At 51.5% G+C, this 18,289-nt stretch overlaps 8 protein-coding genes across 8 annotated transcripts; 3 read left to right on the top strand and 5 right to left on the bottom strand.

Annotated features, from left to right (window-relative positions):
- Window positions 1–484: 484 nt before the first annotated feature.
- SNOG_00431 (hypothetical protein) lies at window positions 485–2,366 on the top strand (the record flags this gene model as incomplete). The annotated part of the gene is made up of 4 exons (XM_001791065.1): window positions 485–637; window positions 713–870; window positions 891–1,967; window positions 2,024–2,366. The coding sequence occupies 4 exons, from the start codon at window positions 485–487 to the stop codon at window positions 2,364–2,366; spliced, it is 1,731 nt and encodes a 576-aa protein (XP_001791117.1).
- Window positions 2,367–2,767: 401 nt separating this feature from the next.
- On the bottom strand, window positions 2,768–4,402 carry SNOG_00430 (hypothetical protein; the record flags this gene model as incomplete). Its single annotated transcript, XM_001791064.1, has 3 exons — window positions 2,768–3,643; window positions 3,697–4,166; window positions 4,264–4,402. 3 exons carry the CDS (start codon window positions 4,400–4,402, stop codon window positions 2,768–2,770), a joined length of 1,485 nt encoding a protein of 494 aa, XP_001791116.1.
- Window positions 4,403–5,107: 705 nt separating this feature from the next.
- SNOG_00429 (hypothetical protein) lies at window positions 5,108–5,641 on the top strand (the record flags this gene model as incomplete). The annotated part of the gene is made up of 2 exons (XM_001791063.1): window positions 5,108–5,359; window positions 5,411–5,641. 2 exons carry the CDS (start codon window positions 5,108–5,110, stop codon window positions 5,639–5,641), a joined length of 483 nt encoding a protein of 160 aa, XP_001791115.1.
- Window positions 5,642–6,736: 1,095 nt separating this feature from the next.
- On the bottom strand, window positions 6,737–8,689 carry SNOG_00428 (hypothetical protein; the record flags this gene model as incomplete). The annotated part of the gene is made up of 3 exons (XM_001791062.1): window positions 6,737–7,209; window positions 7,262–7,969; window positions 8,026–8,689. 3 exons carry the CDS (start codon window positions 8,687–8,689, stop codon window positions 6,737–6,739), a joined length of 1,845 nt encoding a protein of 614 aa, XP_001791114.1.
- Window positions 8,690–10,221: 1,532 nt separating this feature from the next.
- Window positions 10,222–11,110, bottom strand: SNOG_00427 (hypothetical protein; the record flags this gene model as incomplete). The annotated part of the gene is made up of 2 exons (XM_001791061.1): window positions 10,222–10,777; window positions 10,827–11,110. 2 exons carry the CDS (start codon window positions 11,108–11,110, stop codon window positions 10,222–10,224), a joined length of 840 nt encoding a protein of 279 aa, XP_001791113.1.
- Window positions 11,111–12,593: 1,483 nt separating this feature from the next.
- SNOG_00426 (hypothetical protein) lies at window positions 12,594–13,564 on the bottom strand (the record flags this gene model as incomplete). Its single annotated transcript, XM_001791060.1, has 4 exons — window positions 12,594–12,781; window positions 12,844–12,945; window positions 13,002–13,231; window positions 13,293–13,564. The coding sequence occupies 4 exons, from the start codon at window positions 13,562–13,564 to the stop codon at window positions 12,594–12,596; spliced, it is 792 nt and encodes a 263-aa protein (XP_001791112.1).
- A 386-nt stretch (window positions 13,565–13,950) lies between these two features.
- On the top strand, window positions 13,951–14,970 carry SNOG_00425 (hypothetical protein; the record flags this gene model as incomplete). The annotated part of the gene is made up of 3 exons (XM_001791059.1): window positions 13,951–13,974; window positions 14,009–14,081; window positions 14,139–14,970. The coding sequence occupies 3 exons, from the start codon at window positions 13,951–13,953 to the stop codon at window positions 14,933–14,935; spliced, it is 894 nt and encodes a 297-aa protein (XP_001791111.1). The 3' UTR covers window positions 14,936–14,970.
- Window positions 14,971–15,654: 684 nt separating this feature from the next.
- Window positions 15,655–16,953, bottom strand: SNOG_00424 (hypothetical protein; the record flags this gene model as incomplete). The annotated part of the gene is made up of 1 exon (XM_001791058.1): window positions 15,655–16,953. The coding sequence occupies one exon, from the start codon at window positions 16,951–16,953 to the stop codon at window positions 15,655–15,657; it is 1,299 nt and encodes a 432-aa protein (XP_001791110.1).
- Between the last annotated feature and the right edge of the window lie 1,336 nt (window positions 16,954–18,289).

The raw sequence follows: 18,289 nt of genomic DNA, 5'->3' as shown, positions 1-18,289 counted from the left end.
TTGAGCACCTTCACGGCGAGAGAGGAGCTTGGAAGACGATTGAAGTGTAGACAGTTGACGGGGTTGCGGTTGAAGGAGTGAAGGATCGATCTGCAGATGATAGCTGCAAGAACAAGTACAGTTCACGTAATAGAAAGGATTTGGTTGCCTGCGAAAGATCACGCGCATCCAAATGCCACCCAGGACCTTGGAACACCAACGCCTCATGCTCCGCTCGGCAAGCAGCCCAGGCTCCCCGCTTCTCACCATTCGCGAGCCATGGATCTCGTATATAGGGACCCCTTGGTATCTCCGCTGTTTTTCCCATCATTCCGTTGCTGTCAATTGCTCTTTGGTCCCGTGGTTCAATTGCTTCGGTTGTGCAAGGTTTAGCGCCGAAGACGTCATCCCTGCTTCGCGGCGCGAGATACCGACGAAGCTCGTTTGCTGCTCTTCTGCGCAGACCTCACAGAGAAGACACGTACTGAAAGACACTGCGTGAAGCATGTCGTTGTCACAGCGCCTCACGGCGGTCGAGGAGATTGAGCCATGGAGCAGAGAAGCAAGCCCGGATTCGCGGCATCGCAAGATGTCCTTCAACCCTGTTGGTACATGGACCGAAGCAGCGGGTGAAGAGCCGACAGTGGGCGCCTTCGAGGTACCCAAGTGGAAGCGCATGCGTATGTATTTGCTACCAGCTGCAAAGTTGTATTGCTGATTCAGAACAGTGCAGGTTGGCCTCGCCGTCGTCTACTGCCTCTTCGCAGCTGGGGTTGTCTTCGGATACGCCGCGATAAAGCCCGTCCTTATTGGAGAGGGTGTGTACAGGAATCTATGTACGAAGCAGGAACTCAGGGATGATGTGGATGTATGCTATGAGCAGGAGCTACGGTGCGCACTTTCCGTTCCAGGACTGCTAGACACAACGCTGACCTTATCAACAGGCTGAACCTCATGTTCACCACCGCTGCCGTATCCACCAACGTTGTCGCGCTCCCCGTCGGTACCATTCTCGATCGCTACGGTCCAAGAGTGTGTGGTATCATTGGTGCTATATCAATCTCCATTGGTTCGCTTCTGTTTGCATTTGCATCAGAATTGCCCGTGGATGCATACATTCCTGGATATCTATTCCTGGCACTGGGTGGTCCATTTATATTCATATCGAGCTTTCAGCTCAGCAACACATTCCCGCAATACTCCGGACTTATCTTGGCTCTCTTAACCGGGGCTTTTGATACGTCGAGCGCCATCTTCTTGATCTACCGCTTGATCTACCAAGGCACCGATGGCGACTTTGCGCTCAAGAAGTTCTTCTTGGTGTACTTGATTGTTCCGGCTTTCATTCTGGGCGTCCAGATATTCTTTATGCCGGCTGTCTCGTATAAGACTGTTGGAGAGCTGGTCACCCAAGCAGAAGAGGAACAGGTCAACCACGACTCTGACGATGAGATAGAAGATCAGGCGCGCGTCCAACGCCTCAGAGACGCCCGCCGCATCCACCGCGACAGCATCGTCAGCGAGATCACTGATCTCCTCGGCACTCGGGACGGCCAACAGCAAGCTAAAGAGGAAGAGAAGAAGAAAGCCAAATCTGGAGTATGGGGCGCCCTCCACGGTCGCACTGCCGTGCAGCAAATGAAGACGCCATGGTTCATACTCATCATGCTTTTCACCGTCCTCCAAATGACCCGCATCAACTACTTCGTCGCCACCATCCGCTCGCAGTACACATATCTCTTCCACAGCGTCGAAAAAGCTATCGAAATCAACAACTTCTTCGACGTCGCGTTGCCCGTCGGCGGCGTCATATCCGTCCCCTTCATCGGGCTCCTACTCGACAACACCAGCACAACCTTTACGCTCTCGCTGCTCGTCACCATCGCAACGACCATTGGAGTCCTAGGCGTCATTCCAGAAACATGGGCCGCGTACACCGGCATAATCCTCTTCGTCCTCTACCGCCCCTTGTACTACACCGCCGTATCGTAAGTCCCCCAATCCCTCCGCATACTTGAAAATTCCCAATTAACCCTCGCTCCAGCGACTACTCCGCCAAAGTCTTCGGCTTCGCAACCTTCGGCAAAGTCTACGGGCTCATCATCTGTCTCGCGGGCCTGCTGAACTTCAGCCAGACCGCCCTCGACGCCGCAACGCACAAGACATTCCACAACAACCCGATCCCAGTCAACATGCTACTCTTGGGTCTGGCGCTGCTGGTGGGCATCGCGCTGGTGGCGTTTGTGTGGAGAAGAAGCCATAGAATCATGCGCGAGAATATCGAAGATGAGGCCGAGGAGGCCAGGGAGGTGCTGATGCCGCAGACGGGCGTGGCGGATTATGGCGCGTTGAGCCCGACGCAGGAGAATCGCGGGAGGAGGATGTGAGGCAAGGGACTTGATTTGCACGCTTCGTGAGGGAGTGGAATACGATTTGCATTCCTTATTGGCGCAGACTGCTTGGTTGGTTCTCTGCTCGATTTGCTTGGCGAGGCGCTCGGGGCGTTGATATTTACTTGCATCTATGGGCGACGAGCATTCTTGTTAATAAGGAAGCTGGGCATGTGTATATGGGGAAAATAATTTGGTATATAGTGCACATGTAAATGAAAAACGCACGGCAATGGAATCTGCAATGAAGCATCAACTGTTAAAGAAGTCCAATTTATCGTTCACGCTTAACTACACGTGTACCCGACCCGGACGAAGTACATGTCATCATTCCGCAAGGACATCGCCGTCTTTCTCTTAGAACTTGCTGATAATTCGACTACTTCAACCTCACCGACTCAGACCTTGTAGTTCTTCCCATACACCTCCTTCTGGCTCGTCGCCGGCTTCCACTCAAAATGATGTTTCCCCTCCATCGGCTTCTTGACATTCGCATCTCGATCCCCTTTCTTATCAAACATGTGGCTTCCAAAGTAATCCAGCTCAGCCTCGTAAAAGCTTGTCGGCAGATCGGTGCCAGACGCCACCTTGAAGTATTCCAAGGTCGCGCTGATAGCCGGCGTGACCTGATCTGTTTCTACTGATTTCGCCACCACGCGGCGCAGGGCAGGGAAACAGTTCTTAATGTCCTGTGCGACACGAGGAGAGAAGTTGAGGTTCAGGTCGTCGGATGTGGGGTTGGATTTGAGAATGGGTGCGAGGATCTCGTCGGAGATGTAGTCGGCCTGGATGATGCAGCCTGCGCGCCAGATCTGCCAGACTTGGGAGTAGTCGATGTTCCAGTCGTGTTGTTGGTCTGCGCGCGCAATGATATTGAAGCCTTGGATGAAGGAGGCGAGGCAGGCTGCGTAGGTTGCCTTGCGCAGAGCTTCGATGTATGATGCCTTGTCTTGTACGTCGATTGAGCTGGGAGGAAAGCCGCCGTTTAGTACTTTGCTGGCTTTTTCACGGTCGCCGCGGAATGCAGAGGCGAGGCGGAAAGCGTGCGCAATGTTGAGGGTGAAGGCTGGGACGTGAAGTTCAATAGCTTCGGTGTTGGACCAAATGCCAGTGCCTTCCTCTCCAGTGATGTCTTGGACCACTTTGTCGAGGACTTCTGAGATGACGAGGGGGTGATGTTCGCCTTTCGAACTTGACTTCTCGTCGGGCCTTGAGGAGTCTGGCACGCGCTTGTGTGATAGATCTGCACCGATCGAGATGAGGAAAGTCCCTTTCTGGTGAACAAGTCAGTCATTGGCATTTTACGCATAGCACAGATCAGACGAACCAATTCGCCAGACGAATTCCACTCCTTCAATACGTCACCAATCTCCTCGTAGCCCATGCCCATCTTGCGCATGACGCCCCAGGCTTCGCAGATGGCGCTCATCATACCGTGCTCAATGCCGTTGTGAACCATCTTCACATAATGTCCTGAGCCTCCTTTACCAACAATGCCTACGCAGGGCTTCTCAATCTTGTCTTTCGCGGCGACCTTTTCGAGCAGTGGCAGCACTTCATTAAGCGCAGACCGGTCTCCACCTGGGCACATGGATGGGCCAGCTCGCGCCGCCTGATATCCACCGCTGACCCCGCACCCGATATAGCGAATGCCGGTGTCTTTGACCTTGTGCTGCCGGCGTTCCGTGTTCGCAAAGTGTTCGTTGCCGCAGTCGAGGATGATGTCATCGCGCTCCAAGTGCGGCATTAGGCCTTGGAGCACCTCGTCGCCAACACCGCCATGTGGGAGGGAGAAGACTAGTAGCCGTGGTTTAGAGAGAGATTTGCAGAGCGAGCTGTAGTCTAGTCCTGTGTTAGCTGGCAGACATGAGGTTTGATTTTGGAAGCTACCAACCGTTGTACTTCTTGACTTCGCCGTTGTATCCCGACTTCTCAGCCTTCTCGATTACTGCGTCCATTGCCTGTTCGGATGGGTCTGAGAGGCTGACATGAACACCGACCTCTGCGAACAGCAATGCCATGCCACCACCCATGCTCCCACACCCAATCATGGCAATCTATCCTCGTCAGCTCGACTCGGCTGCTTGATAGCGTTGTACTGACTTTCTCAAACTTGGCCATGGCTTAGAGTGTTCGCTCTTCCTGCTCGTGCTGTCTAGTCCGAATAGCACCTGCTAGTGTGACTACCAAAATGAAGATGTACAAGTAAGTCAATGAAGAGAATGAAGGCAGGGTAGGATCGGCGTAGTGTACGAGGTTATCGAGAAAGCGAAGCATGACGATCGAACAATAGTGCCTGTGACAAGAGTTTAAAATATTACGAAATGGTGGGCTGTTGGAGACCTCAGAGTGACGTCGGAGGGGTCTAGTTCATTGCCAGGATAACGGTCTTGTGTTCTGTGAGTGTTGGATTCGGCAGCCACGATGAGTGTCTGGTCTCAGGCAGGAACTACATGATGAAGACGGCATGACGCCGGTGCGCCCGAGTGTGTAGCGCATCCTTCTTCTCGGGTGTTGGAATGGGTGGACTAGGAGTACACGTCCGATGCCTTGGAAGCTGTACGCCTATGCCGTGGACCCGTGCGTTCTAGCACTAGCTACCTGGGCTATTCCCAAACGGGATAGGTAGAATTTCACGATCCATAAGCTTCACCACGGTTCACCCACAACAAATCGCGTACCCCAGCTTCCGCCTCCACCAACCACATCTCCGCATATCAAATCTTCACATCGCGACCATGGCCGACACGGAAATGGAAATTGACCAGCCCGAGCAGCAGGAGCCCGAACCCTCCTCTGCGGACCCCAAGGCCAGCGACGCGCGCACAGCAGCCGGCGCAACAGCTGTACGCTCAATCGAAGGCTGGATCATCATTGTCACGAATGTACACGAGGAAGCGACGGAGGAGGATCTGCAGGACATGTTTGGCGAGTTTGGCACCATCAAGAACTTGCACATGAATTTGGACCGCAGGACAGGTTACGTCAAGGTATGCTGGGGCGATGCCAGCAGTATATAGAGGCTGACTCAGCATTATTAGGGTTACGTTCTCATCGAATACCCCACACTCGACGAGGCCAAGGCCGCGATCAAGGGCGCAAACGACGAGGAGTTGCTCGAGCAGAAGATCACCGTCGACTTTGCCTTCGTACGACCACCACCGGCCAGCAAAGGGCGCGCACGCGAGCACGACAGGCGACAAAGCGGACGCGGAGCTGCTAGAGCAAGAAGCAGGAGTCCAGGGCGCGACGGCGAGGACATGGAAGACTGAAACTCTTGACGAGATGCGCATCTCTGATCGCGAATGACTAAGCGGAGGCTATCGCTTGACCGAAGAGACACGTATGGAGCCATTGCGGTCCTGACTATGGCGGAGACGAATCAACAAACATGAAAGACGTGCTAAGGCACGTTGGATGATGAATGAAGCTTCCCGGCTTGCCCTCCGCGCGAGGCAGGTCGGGCTATGATGCATAATATGTAAGTCTGGCCAGCGCTCTATCAATGATGCAATTCTGACATCCTTGTAGATCATTCATGCGTGCTTGACTGTGATGCATGACTTGGCGTATAGTGCTGATATAAAAGTTTTCTAGTTTTAGGTCATCTTTAAGATTCTTCAGACTTGAAGAGCTCGATCGGTTTTCCTAGGTCAGCTTATCGAAACGGTGCGAACGATCTGAAAAGTCTGGTAATCTGGAAGGTCTGGCAATCTGGACGGTCTGACGATCTGAACGGTCTGACGATCTGAACAGTCTGACGATCTGAACGGTCTGACCCTCTGATGGGTCTGAGCACTAGATTCTGAAAAATTTTGAACATATAATACAGGAAATACCATTGTGACCATGTAGGACACTGCCACGAAGATATCGGTTGTGCCAATGACTGTGGCAATCGATGTTTTCGGCATTCGAAATCAAGTCGAAATTGAACTCATTTCTGACGAATCCAGCTGCGTTGGTAGCTGCGAAAGTTGGAAGCACTTGATTACAGTAGATACCGATGAGCAACGGCAGTCGTCGATGTCGCACACTTTGTCTACGCTGGACTACTTCCGCCTTCCATTGCACCGACGGAGCCCACCCCCCCAGTTGCGCAGATTTTCAGCAGGTCTGACATGCTTCCCGTCATGCGTCTCAGCTTACAGTACATGCACTACAATGCTCTACAGGAGGTTACTGCAGAACGCCATCTTGTATCCTTGCAAGCACTTCGCTGCCTAGTGTGATTCGTTTCTACAAGCATAACCTCAAAGTTCAAGTACTAAATTGTTGAGACTGCTCGTCCAGCAGCAAATTTATTATAGGTGGTCTTATGGCCGTACATACGAAGTGAGCAATTTGGCTCAGACCCAATGGTGTCTCTACACTACAGCCTTCTCTCCATCGTTGTCTCTGGTACCAACGCCATGCGACATACCGGCATCTTCGAGCGGATCTGTATGAGCATCTTTCTTATCATACAGTTGCCTTGAGACATGTGTATTAAGGTACTTGTCGAAGTCCCGCATAGCTATTGAAGCTGCGATGGACAAACCACCGATGGCGACAGCAAAATAGTAGACATAAGCGTAGGACTTCGAGTATGCATCGCTGACTGCGACGTTCGTAGTGCGAAGAATTTCGGGCGTCATTCCTTGAACTTGAAGAAGGGCAGTCTGATTGGCAGCCGCCGCAGCCGTCATGAGCGCTTCCAACGAAGACTCGGGCAGTCCAGCGGCCAGAACACGTCCTGGTACAATAGAGGTGAGGTAACCAGGAACTTTGTTGGTGTACACTGCAATGAAGGCTGCAGTGAAAATGGAACCGAAGATCGTTCGAGACGCGGAGATGACGGCTAGAGTATGTTAATGGACATTTCCCAGCACGATGAGTGGAAGTGAACTTACAAAAGGCAACGCCCAAATCTGCATCCGACACAATGTACTGGACGATAATCGCAGCTATAACCTCGCCCCAGCCAATGGTAAAGCCTGCAAGAAAAGAGAAGGCAATTGCCATTGACTTCTTCTCTACGGTGATGCTCGCCATTGCGCCAAGGAAGGCAGTCATCCAGATAGAAGAGACAAGAATCTGATATCTGATGTGACCAATCCACGACATAAAGGGACCGAGTAGGACGATGCCGCCCCACAGACCGAATGCAGCTGTGGTGGAGAGCCATGCAGTCTCCTGCCATGAGCTTACTGTCGAGCCGAAAATGTAGGTGACCTGTTGTGGCCACATGACGAACAGCGCGATGTTGATAACGCCATAGGTCGCCGAGATGATCTCCAAGCAGGTGAAGCCTCGCAAGTCGCGGAAGAAACGCATTGGCACAATCGGTTGCTGAGGCGTGAGGAATGTCTCATAGAGGATGAAGGACACCACAGCCACACCCCCAGAGATCAACAAGCCCATGATTTTCGGAGACGACCAAGGTTGAGCTGGACCACCCCATGAGATGCCGACCAAGAAAAGCGCAAGCCCAGCGGTCAAAAGAAAGACACCGAGCCAGTCAACCTTCTTGAGCTCTGCGATCTTGCTGGACTTCTTTCCATGGAGCTGCGTGTACGACGGAGGATGATAGAACAGAAACCATAGGATGGTTCCGGGGACTGGTTGCGCAGCACATTAGTATTTGCATGGAGCATAGGAACCTTTGCATACTTACCCATCATGATGATGTAAATGTAGAAGATCCACCTCCAGTTCGCAACTTGGACCAGAGCCAATCCAATGTATGCACCAAAGCCCGTGGCAATCACGTTGGGTACGACAACCAAAGCAGTACCGATGTACTTGTCCTTATTGCTCACAAGCTCACCAGCCAATAGAGGGTAGGCTGCAGGTACACCGGACGCAATGCCCATGATGACTTCCGCTGCGATCAGGGTCTCGATCGACTGAGCTGTTGCAGCCACAATACCTCCGACAATCGCGAGCACACACGAGCCCAAAGCAAAGTTCCGGCGCCCAAAACGGTCGCTCAGTCTACCAAATAGCAAGAGAGCGATTGGCTGTGCCGCGGTCCAGACAGTACTGACGAGAGCGACATTTGTGCTGGGCCCGATGTCTGGGTAGACAGCGGATTGCAGCACTGCAGCAAGAGCTTGGAACTGGAAGTACGTTGCAACGACGACTATGCTTGTGCCCGTAAATGAGCCCACGATCTTGGGACTCATGAAGTATCCACTTTGCAGTTTGGAAGCATCCGTCGCCAGAGCTTCAGATCGCAGCCTGTATGCTTCATCTGAGTCGACCGAATCATGGGAAGAAGCATGCTCGCGAGGCGGTTTCTCGGAGGACTCCTTCGTGGGAGGAGCCATGTCGGCCATGGCGCTCGTGCTTCTAATGCAGACAAGAAGACTTGAAAGTGTCGCAAGGTTATGAAAATGCTGCTGAAACGAAAGGATGCAGCAGATGCAGCAGAGCAGCAGTGAAGTGATTACCAGTACACTGGGAGCGGACGAGCTATAGTATACCCCTGTGTTTAAGAAGGGACTTCATTTCCCCATTTTCCAATAGTCTACTGTGGTGCTCGTCTCCAGATGGCTTGCTGATACGCCGACTTAGTGACCGAGTTCGATCGAAATGCAGCAATTGCTCTGAGTGATGGGGACGTTTCCCGTTCGCTACAACTCACAACCGGTATCCCTTGCAGATCTCGTTGTCCACATGCACTGCGGTAATCTGTGCCTGTTTCGATGTGATTGGGCTAGTAAAGTCCTACGACTGCATGCTACCGATCGGTCAATCCCCAGCAATGTTCGAGAGTTCCTCGCATTCATACCCCAACAGCACGACCGCCACGACGCGCCTGTCTCAGCCAGTCAGTGGACCAAGCCCTTATTCCACTGACGCTTCTAGTGAAGCAGTGCTAGGCGTACCGGGCAGTGCTGCCATACGGTACCTAAGCGCTCGCCTAGCTTTCCCAAAGCACCATCCCCAAGGATGTGATCTTGGCGGTGAAGCGGCACGAAATTGTTGAACTGCCGTGCATGTCAATAACGTCCAGGGTTCAAACGTCGTCGCGCGTCCACGCGAACCGCGCAAGCAAGATACCGTAGTAGGGATCGACTATGGCAACGGGCCGTTACGTTTTCACCATCCATCCCGTGTTGGTGGCGCGCGGACAGAATAATAGCTCCCGGCGCGCGGACACCCGCTTACTGATCTAGCCCAAACGATCCCTAGTCCCGAGTGGAGTGCATAATTCCTACTCCACATGCGCCATCGCGTGCTGTCTAGAATCACAAAAGAAGGAAAGTATCAATGTAGATCGAGCAGATGGACCCCCACAGCAGTTCTTGCCGTGCCGTGAAACGGTTAAAGTGCCGTGCCCATGACGCGCGGAGGGGTTTTGTTTTCGCTTGACCGGATGCACAAGCTGCATCCGCGCGGTCTCTTCGAAGAATGTGACAGCTCGAAGCTTGGCCACGTCGTAGTTCGGAAATTTTGACAGATGGTAGATGGTAGCGGCGGGTGTGACAGAAAAGCTAGGACTCCAGCGTTGCGAGTTTGCTCTTTTCGAATTCTCTTTGCGTCTTAGACACTAGTATGTGGTTTCGCTCATTTCAGTGAAATGCCTAATCGACACTTATGTGACCTCACAAAAAAGGTTGGTGGAAAGCTGGTGCCTGCCTGATATAAGGAAATAAATGTTTGCAACAACTTCACATGACGAAATTTAAACTTTGTGTTATTTGTACATTGACATCAAGTCATATAAGCAGATGCTACTGTCTGCTGGTTCGTAGTACTAGGGGTATACGCTTCCGAGGTGCAAATTAATACTCTCCGTACATGCAGACAAGTCTGCAAACATGTCTCTCCTAATCCCAATCTCTGTCCCTTGCGACGACTAGATCTAGTGCTGCCTTCTCTCATGATGGTCTATGGTAATTCGATGATCCACATGGATACCACCAGTCGACTCTTGTGTGGCTTCCTCGCGCACGATTCGTTTTGTAGATCTGTCATCTCCTAAAGTTGAGTTGCTGTCCGCCAGGTCGCCGCCGTATATCCTGGTCTCATTACCCTTTTCCGAACCGAGAGTTCCTTTCTTGGAGCCACTCTTCTTGCTGCTAATGCCATCTTGAAGCTCATGGTAGGCCTCCTCACCACTCGGGTCGGTAACGCGCTTTCCGCTACCGCGCAGAGTGGATCGGAGACTGAACACTTTTTCAAGAAGTGGGCGCAAGGCGGGGAGGTTTGCTAGAACCACACCGAGGCCAAGCTCGGCATGTGCCCAAGCTGCGACTGGCATGGCGTGGTAAAGGAAGTCTGTTGTTGCACTGAGATTCAGTGTGACCGTGAGCCGAACGATGGCTGCTGTAGAAGCGAAGACACCGAGACCGAGAAGTGCGATGATTGAGATCTTGACCCGAATATCGATCTGCACGTTCCATAGCAGTGGAATGGGACTGTGTTGCTCTTAGTAAAGACCACTGTGGGAGACCCGGATACACTTACCACAGGGCACAGAACCAATCTGAGAAAATCGAGACCGCTGAGAGTGCAAAACTGAATCCCGTGATGTTGCTCTGTGGTTTGCAAGAACCACCAGGGACCTTTTTCCAGTTCATCTGTATAGGGGTACAGTGGAAGAACTCGTAGACAGTCGTTGAAGCCATGACAAGGAACACAGCAGCCATGATTGCGTAGATAGACCACATGTATGCTCGGCGCTTGTCTGCAATACGGAGCAGAGTGAAGCAAATGGCCCACTTGACCGGAATTGCTGCAAGGCAGAACATAGTTTGCATGATGAACCACCACTGTCGTGAGTTAATACCACGCCTACGAGCAAGTATCAGCAATCTTGACTTACAAACATTGCCGTCTCCCTCTCTTTCGTAGTGAGCTCGGAGTCCCTTTTCCCACCACCGGCGAATGCGATGCCCAGCATACCCATAGTAGAAAGTGTAAAAAGTGGCTCCAACTCTGTTAGCACCGTTTTGACGTGAGATTCAAGGTTCGAATCGATTACTCACAATCGCAACGACCATCGACCAGTCATCAGGTCCCCATGCTCTACGTGATATACGTATGTAGAACCGAAGTACCCAGGTGATGATATCAAATGGTAACAGTACAAGAACCGCTAGTGCCAGCGATAGTGAAGTTGGGCCTGCCATGTCTGTTCACGACTTTCGTGCGTACTTTCTGTGAAGGTGACCCTGTGCTGTCCTTTGGGAGGTAAAATCTTATTAAATGAACAGTCGCCAAGGGATACCCTTATTCGATACCCAACAACAGTTCCCCATGAGCTTCTTGGTGGTGACCGGACCGCCTGCATGAAATCGGACATGAAAACGAGAGTCTGGTCAATATCACATTTGTTGTTATTGGTCCGAACATGGTTGTGATTAACGGATGGAGATCGACAGACGCTCAGGCACTGCTATGCGGCAGTGCTAGAGTAGCAGTAGAGTCGTGACCCGGTGCATCAAACAGCGCGTACGGAATCGACAAATTGGAACGGATGCGTACATGATTGAGGCCCAATGAGTTCTACGGCTCACTGGCCCGATGCGTTATGTTCGGTTTTATGAGCGTTGTTCCGGAATAATAAGTCGGGCCTACCCTGGGGACGTTACACGCAGTTCCCCGGGTACAAGGTTGGCTCGTGTCTTACGGGCCCGTAACGGCGCGTTCGCAAAGACCTTGGATTACGACATTTGTTTTGGAGGCCTGCATTCAGTCGGTCGTAAAGCCTGTGTCTGGCCGCGGGAGACGGTGCGCTGCCCGGCGCCCAGATGGGAAGCAGAAGGGTCCAAGAAAAGCAAAAGGCCGCCTCATTCCCAGTTGTAACCAATACGTATCAAGCTTGGCTTCAGATCTGCTCCTCGACGTTTCATTCTTTTTTCAAGACCTTGTGTTTACTGGTTCGATCACTCCAACAGCTGCGACTGATCAAATGCTCATCGTGATCATGGCCATTGATTGCCCTGCAAACAATTTCCGTGTCACATCAACGACCTCACATATGATGTCTTTTGCTTTCGACCAAGAACGTTCCCTTGTAAGGCTGCGGGTGAAATTTTGCGCGCGATATCCACTGTCTAATGTACATTTCTCTGACATACACGAGCAAAATGACAGGGAACCTTGAATCTTGGGTACTCTTGTCTTACTTCTCTGTGTTGGGGACGGGATATGCCCAGTGGCTCTTTACATACCCCTGGCATTTTCGCACGCATGTGCCAGAGGAGGACGCGAGCTTCTCTTTGGGGGTATCTACTGTGCCACCAAGCCACCATCAACATTCAGAGTGATTCCTGTGATCCACTGCGCGTCGTCACTTGCAAGATATACCGCCGCTCTTGCATGATCGAGTGGGTGACCGAATATGCCCCTAGGAATACTGGCTTTGATACCCTCCACGGCCCCGGGTAGAGCTCCGCCTAGCGCATCATCAAGCATGGCTGTTTGAGAGACTAGAGTATATTAGTGACTGGATAAGATGGATTTAATTTGGTGTACTCACATCCAGGAGCGATGCAGTTTGCAACAATGCCCTCCTTTGCAACATCGAGTGCGATAGTCCTTGTCATGGCGGCCACAGCGCCCTTCGAAGCAGTATACCCAGCTGTACAACGTAAGTTCTTTGAAAGCTGATGTCCAAACCGCTCAAGTCAGACTTACTCAGGCCCGGCATGCCAATGTTCGACACCATGGAAGCAAGGTTAACAATCCAACCGCGAATGCCGTTGGCACGTGGTTCTTGTTTTAAGAACTGTTGCACACAGTACTTCGATCCGAGGAACACACCACGTGCATTGATCCGCATGTGAGCATCAAATACGTCTTCATCTACTTCATGGATGGGCTGAGGGTTGCCAGCTTCGGTACAGATACCAGCGTTGCCCACAACACTTTACTTGAGGTCAGCATTGATGACTTCGGTTTAGGATGTGATCGTTTGGTAAAACATACATGTCGAGTTTGCCGTATGTTTCTACGGTCTTTGCAATGAGACCCCTCCAACTCTCTGCTATAGTAACATCTGTCTCGACAAAGATGGATTTGCCGCCCCTCTGGGAGATCCAGTCATGTGTTGCTATCGACTCCCCCTTTCCAAGAGGTCTCAGATCAGCGCAGACAAGAATGGCGCCCTCCAAAAAGAACTGGTTGCAGATCTCCCTGCCAATGCCTTGAGATGACCCTGTCACTATCGCAACACGATCCTGAAGGCGCTTGCTGGACATTGTAGGTGTGTAATTCGAAAGAGGGTGTGTGCAAGGGAAGTTCCGATGGGCTTGCTGCGGGCAAGAGCAATTGGAGTAAAGGTGTGCGTGATTTACATGAAGTATGAGCACGGTCTTATGCGGTTCCAGCCGTGCGATTATCGAGGCTCGGCTGCAGGAGTATGTTATGTTTGTGCTGATCGCTTTATGTCCGATGCAGTATTTTATTCGTAGATCTGTTACCAAACTACAAGGAGTAACCGCTCGAAGCGAGGCCTCCTCTTACAGACCGATGTAATGACCCCTGTTTGTGCACACCTTGCACATGCATATAGATATGCCGCAAGTGTGGGGCCGCTTTCTTGGAAGAGCAGACAGCGGTCCGATTATATCTTCTGTCACATGTTATGGGTCGCCGAGTCGCCAGCACGGTAAGAGGTCAGAGCACAGATCTGATCTTTGTAGACCTTGATTGAGCAAGAAGACATGTCGCGACCTTTCGAAAACAAACTGGCAATCATCACCGGAGCTTCCAGGGGTATGAGATTACCAAGTGATCAGTGATCAGTGATCCCTGTTTCTGACCATCATCCAGGACTCGGTGCTGAACTGGCGCGACATCTAGCAGCAAAAGGTGCTAACATAGTCATCAACTACACATCAGATGCATCCACTCCCATCGCGAGAGAGCTTTCGTCTGAAATAGAGAAAGTTCATGGCGTCAAGACATTGTTGGCTCAATTCGATATCACAGCTGTCAATGGTCCGGAACGGCTCATTCAAGCTGCTCGGGCAGCGTTCACCAAGAATGATGAATTTCGAATCGACATCTTGATCAATAACGCAGGTGTCGTCAACCCGGCGCCTTTAGGTTCGGTCACTCTCTCAGACTTCGATGCAACTTTCCAGCTCAATGCTCGCGCGCCGCTTTTTGTGTTGCAGGCTGCATTGCCATTCCTACCGCACGACCGGTCTGGTCGCGTTATAAACGTCTCTTCCATCACGACATCCATGGGCTTTTGGTGGCAGTCCTGCTACGCTGGTACCAAAGGTGCTCTCGAGTCTATGACAAGAGTCTGGGCCCGAGAGCTGGGTGAGCGCTGCACTGTCAACAGCATCAATCCGGGCGCGATGGCGACAGGCATGTACACCGGTCTACCGAAGGTGATGTTGGAAAAAGTCTGGTCACTCAACTACATGGCACCCCTTGCAGCGACACGCGATGGTATTGATTCACAGGAGACGATTGAGGCTGCCAAGGACATGGGCGGTAGACCAGCATACTTGGAGGAGGTGGCAGGAATTGTTGGCCTGCTTTGCATGCCCGAAGCTGGCTGGATCACGGGTCAAGTTATTGGTAGCAATGGAGGTGGGGTGATGACCAAAGGATAGGCAAATTACATCAATTTAGAACCACTTCTAAAGCAGGCGACCGAGTATGTAGTTGAGCAAAACTGTGATTTCTCGAAAACCTTCACGGTGCCCTCTTTGTGACTTCTCCATCTCCAGGGATGTTCGAAAGTCAGTGCTTCATGTCGCCGACCTGCGCCTGCAACCTTGATACGATGATTACTCTGCATACAAAGAACACATGGACGGACCTTACCCTCTTTTCGGACCACCAAGATAACAAGAGCCTGCGTTATCACCTTCGTCGCTGGAACAGCTCTTGTGTTATTAATTCCAGTCTTTTTGCCATACCCCGGTGTTCAAGTACCTTGCAGCACTCTCCACAAAGTTTGGAGTTGATCGTCTCTCGACTCTATGCGTTGCCAACCACTCTCCCAAGGCGAGCAAGGTCCTCATTGATGCTCTGCAGTTCCTCACGTACCCTGCGCTTTAACACTACATTCCATTCCCTTTCCAATATAGCATGATCATCTCTCAGTAGTTGCAAATCAGCTTCTAAAAGCTCAACATTTTCGTTCATAGCCTTAGTCAGGTTCTCCTGTAGCCCTTGTGGAAGTGATACTCAGTGACTGCACACATACAAGTATTGCCATTACTGCTCTGTTTGTCTTTGGCTAGCATTATGATACTAGTATGTGTGTAGAGATCACATCGTTGCAATCCCAGACATTTGTGTAAAGGTCTAAATGCATGATTGCTCTTCATGTAATCGCCAACTTTGCTCCATCTTGCACAGCATCCCAGAATTCCTTTGGGCTCTCTACCCCCATCATTGTTTCCATCCACTCTCCATCCATCCAGCCCTGCACAAAGCACGTGCCGACAAGCTGATACGTGCCGTCGTCCCTGTCTCGCAGTAGCAACGGCACAGAACATCCGAGCACCACCGCAATGTGCAACACCGCACCGTTATCATGCTCAGGTTCAGATAGATAAGCAGGCGCAAGACCCATGTACCCATTCTCGGTGAAGAAAGGTCTGCGGCCGCGCAGGACCCAATCGGCGGCGGTCCGAGCCTCGATGGGATCGTATGAGGCCGCGAATGTAGGTACATGGCGAGACAACTTTGGAAGGCAGATGTATGGAACGTTTGGCGGATATTGATTGGGACTGTATCCGCTCTCAGTTGCAGGTGGCCATGCGGCTGTACCGTCGCCATGAAACATGGCCCAAGCTGCGCGCAGAGGATCGTCGTATGTTGTTAGGCCTTGCTTGCGATAGTAGGTCTCGAGTTCGTGTAACCAGAAGTGGGCTCGCCAGATGGACTTGGGCGCAGTGCCTGCTGGTATGTCTGGCGCATCGTCTAAGATCTTTCCTATCTGGTCGATGATGATGCCGGTGCAGTGTAGCGTTCTGCAGTCGAAAGAAATGATGGGACTGTCGAAGAGATCGCGGGTCATGCCTCCGTCTACTCCGTAGAGCTTGCCGCCTAGATCAGGCATGCACGACATAGATCGTGCCGGTATTTGATCTTTGCGCACTAGGCAGCTTGCTGTAGCTGGGAGATTCCAGTTGGGACACCAAGATGGGGCTTTCGAGTAGAAAGAGGCTGCATCAGGCGTATGTTCTACTGCTCCTAGTATGTCCAGTGATGCATGCTGCTCAATCCAAGCTTGAGAAAAGCCTGTATAGACGTCTTCGTAGGAGTTAGTGTAGTCTGGCTGGAAATCCAAGCCACTCTTGTCTCGGGCGAGATTCCATAGGGCAAAGATGTGATCTCTTGGATCTGTGCACTCAAAGTCTCTAGCGAGAATGAGTGTCTCCAGGAACCCAGGAGAGTTCTTCTCAAGTGGAGACACTGTAAGAAAACCTCCGCCAAACAAGCCGCCGCCCGCACGTCCGTTGCTCATCAGGTATCGAAAATAATATATCGTTCTCGGGTACCCAAGCATTTTGATGTCGACAGTTCCAAGAGAGGGATTGATGGCTTGCATCCGTGCGGCAAGGGACAGATCGCGCGTCAATAGTTCATGCAGGTGGTATACAGCCCTATCGAGCATGTCGAAGGTCACTGCCATTTTACCATCTGTGAGTATGGAAGGGTCCGATGCCCATGCGATTTCCTGATCAAACATCAACACGGCGCAGGGAGACACATGGCCTCATCTCACCTGTAAGATCCAATATCGTCTGAAATAGTGCCTAGTCGTAAACTTGTACAGCCCTCCACAAAGCTGTGCAAATCGCTTAGGCTTGATCCTGGTTTCGCCGTTCGTGAATTTGCCCTCCGAGAGGAATTCACCCATTTCATTCAGATGTATCACTGGGTGCGTGTCAAGTTCTGCCATGAAGTTTATCACCTCTTCGGTGTCACTTTCCGCTCGGCCTGTGTACGAGTACACATGTCTTGCACAGTCGTATATTGTCCCCATTCGACGCACTTGTCTACCGCGCTCAGAGATATCATCCTGATTGATGGAAATTGCATCGATCCACAAAGGGATGATTCTCTCTTTCATGCGAAGAGATCGGATCGCTTCCGCAAGTTTCTTCCGAATAGCCTTCCGTTGTCCGTTCAAGACCACATGTTCTGGTGTCTCGTCTGTTCCCCATCGATCTAAAAGTGGATAAATTATTAGTAAATGAGTGGCCCAAGCTGAGATGCGACCCACATGACAAGGCTATATAGGACGCTTCGCATCTGATCGGACAATGAGCCGCATGCATGACGATTGGTGCAGTTGCGTCTTCCGCGGGCATAATATTGATGACTCTAATCTCATCCGTGACCATGTCCAGCGGCATATACCGATAATCCTCCGAAGGCGCTTCAATGCTTGGTTTTGTACCAAGGCGCACAGGGCAAACTCGAGGCAGAACCATCTGGTCCTCATTTCCAGACCACTGTTTTGTCCAACTGCTGTACCGAGAGTCACAAACCGTTTCGAAATAGCCATTCCCAATGAGATGGTTATTAATCTCGTGCATATCTATGACCTCAGAAGCTCTGGCGTATATGGCGTCGCTAAAGTCTCGCGTCCAGTATGTTTCTTGTTCTCTGGGGTTCGACTCGACCACGCATGCATATCGGACCCATATCAATATTGGCTCGTCTATCTTGCTTCGGAGATATCGTAAGAAACGTTCAAGTGCTATCGAAACGAAGAGTGCACGACCGTCCGCCTCGATGGCTTCTCTTATGTTACAGAACCCTCTTGTGTTCCTGATGGCAGTGAAAGGCGGCAGCTCTGTGAGATCATAAACCTCGAGGTTGCAACACACATGTGCAGTAAGGTCTGTTGCGGGATGCAGTCTCAAAAGGCGGGCCTGCTTTGGGTCGGTATTCAAAGGAATGAAGTCGTACTCGGGGACTGTCAGCTCCGAGAACTCTTCTCC

This window comes from Parastagonospora nodorum (assembly GCF_000146915.1).
Source record: "Parastagonospora nodorum SN15 chromosome Unknown scaffold_1, whole genome shotgun sequence".
Lineage (NCBI taxonomy): Eukaryota > Fungi > Ascomycota > Dothideomycetes > Pleosporales > Phaeosphaeriaceae > Parastagonospora > Parastagonospora nodorum.
This window is presented reverse-complemented; position numbering and strand designations above follow the sequence as displayed.